The 2877-nt window shown below is 44.9% G+C and overlaps 1 protein-coding gene across 1 annotated transcript; it reads left to right on the forward strand.

Moving 5' to 3' along the window:
- The first annotated feature begins 1527 nt into the window (after positions 1–1527).
- LOC101937153 (olfactory receptor 51G2-like) lies at positions 1528–2463 on the forward strand. Its single transcript, XM_005311414.3, has one exon. The coding sequence runs from the start codon at positions 1528–1530 to the stop codon at positions 2461–2463; it is 936 nt and encodes a 311-aa protein (XP_005311471.3).
- Positions 2464–2877: the final 414 nt, after the last annotated feature.

Consider the following 2877-nt stretch of genomic DNA (forward strand, 5'->3'; position numbering starts at 1 on the left):
TATGTGTGTGCTAAACTACAGATGTGTAAATGTTATACAAAAACTTTTCATTGTATTAAAATATTGCAAACCAAACTTTTATTAGGAGTAGTGAAAACTTTGCTGCTTAATGGCTTTTACTTTAGAAAGTATTCTCCACATACAGTTTGCAATGGTTTGTGCAAATAACTCTTTTTTGAACAGTTGTATGATAGTATCCCCTGGTAACTGACCAGAAGCTGTTTCTAACACTTACATTCAGGGTCATGCACACAATCCCTCTCAAATACCGCTGCCAGTCTTTCCAAAAAGTTATGAGAGAACAGAACTGCCGGTCTTTGTTTCAGTATTGTTACAGAGCTGAGATGCAGGAAAGGGGAGTGCTATATTAGTTGTAAGTAATTTACACCCATCACCTCTTACATGAGCATGGCTGAAGTAATTTGCGCACACAAGTGGATATTAGTGCAAACATAGTGTTTGCATATTCACCCATTTGTGACGCCAATCCATCCCAGGCCCAGCTGAAGTAACTGTCTATGTTAGCTTGGAACTTACCAAGTATCTTTAGACCCTGGCATGGGGAGAGATGCAGGTCCAGTGAGGAAGATCGAATGCTCAGGATTCAGTTAACATTAACCAGGCAAAGCATTTCAGCTTCCCTTGGAGGGATTCTTGGGGGTTAGAGTGTATCACCCGGAGTATATGATAAGGGAGAGTTAATAGAGCCTGGTTCTGACTGAATTTACACATGCAAATCTGGAGCAACCCAGTTGAAGTCACTATTATGTAATTAAGACCCTGGCATTAAGAATTTATCCCATGTACTGGAAAGAGACAGTGGAATAATTTGAAGTCTCAGCAGTGGGGAAAATAAAAAGTATATATATGAGGCAATGAAACACGTTTATAAATAGCTTCAATGCAGGGCAGATAAATACAATGACCGTCTTCACCATGCGCTTGCCATGTGTTTATAGATGTCATGATACAATGGGCCACACTCAGAAGGGGAGAGCCAGAAAGTGTGTCTGTGTGAAGGTCACAATTGTAAAATCACACAGTGCTCAAGTAGGCTGTGGATCTCCCAGCCACAAGATATCAATGGGGCCAAAAGCTTCTCAGAATTGAAAGAGAGATGGTAATCAGTAAATCCAATTACAGTACTGAGAATTTTTCTTAAAAATGTCTTGTAAGGGCTCTACACCTTCTTGCTTTACACAAGAAAATATGTCTGACTTTCCCTGGGATCAGGGAATCTCTTAGTTCCCTATTGCAGGGCTTCTTCCTCCTTCCTTTGCAGCATCTCGTACTGGCCACTGGATACTGGCTAGATGGACTGTAGGTCTGATCCAGTCTGGCAGTGCCTATCTTCCTTTTGGTGGTATAATTCCAAAACAATGTTTTTGCTGATTTTCCTTGAGGTCCTGGGAATCTCTAGATTTGCACTGAGAGCAGAAAGTTGTCTCGATAAATATCATCTAGTCTCCTGTTCTTTTTGTTTTCAGGAAGGAAAGTTCAAAAGTCCCTGGATCTGCCCAGTATATTATGTCAGCTGTCAATGACACCAAATTCAACTCTGCAGTGTTCCTTCTCACTGGGATACCTGGGCTGGAAGACGTCCATATCTGGATCTCTATCCCCTTCTGCTTAATGTATGTTATTTCAATATTAGGAAATTCAGCCATTCTGTTCATTATAAAAACAGATCCAAGCCTCCATGAGCCCATGTACATTTTCCTTTCCATGTTGGCCGTCACAGACCTTAGCTTATCAATAGCCACCATACCAACGATACTAGGTATATACTTGTTTAACTCTAGGGGAATCAGCCTCAATGCCTGTTTTGCCCAGCTGTTCTTTGTCCACTCGCTTTCAAAAATGGAATCCTCCGTCCTCTTGTTGATGGCCTTTGACCGCTTCATCGCAATCTGTAACCCACTGAGATATGCCTCCATCTTAACTACACCAAGAATAGCGAAGATGGGACTGGTGGCTGTTCTAAGATCAGTGGCCGTAATACTCCCACTCCCCATTCTCCTGAAACGGTTCCAATACTGTCGAGACAATGTCCTCTCCCATTCCTACTGCCTTCACCAGGACGTCATGAAGGCAGCTTGTTCAGACATCTCAGTGAACAGCATCTATGGCTTGTTTGTTAAAGTCTTCACAGTTGGGTTGGACTCGTTCCTCATCTTCCTCTCTTATGTGATGATCGTCAAAACAGTGCTGAGCGTTGCGTCCCGCACAGAGTGCCTGAGGGCCCTGAACACCTGCGTCTCCCACCTCTGCGCTGTCGTGCTCTTCTACATATCAGACATTGGCCTGGCTTTGATACACAGATTCGGAAATAGCTCTACTCACTTGCTTCAGATTATCCTGGGCTATGTCTACCTGCTGGTCCCGCCCCTGATGAACCCAATCGTGTACAGTGTGAAAAGCAAACACCTTCGTGAGAGGATAATCAGGTCATTTGTCAAGTGAAGGGTGAGTTCACCACCTGGCTCCAACACTGGTGACATGGAAGAGGAAAAACACGAGCGATGGCCATGGCCATGTATTCCATCCTGGATCCTCTTCCCCTGAGCCTCTTTCCTGTGCCCCATCTCTTCTCTGAAGACCACAACTCTACTATTCCCCTTTAGCCGAGACTCTGCCCCCTTACCAGGCTGGAAGCCAGAGCCAGGCCTTGGTGAAAATTGCCCAAGGAACCAGAGCCACAGTGAGGTGCCCCACACTCTCCACATTTTATCCCCCAGGATTTACAAGTCAGGGAATGTGGAGAGTCTGGGGCTCCCCACAGCAACCTGTGCTCCCAAGGCAGCTCTTATCATGGCCTGACTCTGGCCTGGCTGGGAGGAGGAGCCTCGGAGAAAGTGGAGGAGCAAGAGGTTGGGC

This window comes from Chrysemys picta, chromosome 1, assembly GCF_011386835.1.
Source record: "Chrysemys picta bellii isolate R12L10 chromosome 1, ASM1138683v2, whole genome shotgun sequence".
NCBI lineage: Eukaryota > Metazoa > Chordata > Testudines > Emydidae > Chrysemys > Chrysemys picta.

What these genes read in the sequence shown, in the direction of transcription:
- LOC101937153 (XM_005311414.3), top strand. Translation starts at nt 1,528, where the DNA reads ATGTCAGCTGTCAATGACACCAAATTCAACTCTGCAGTGTTCCTTCTC.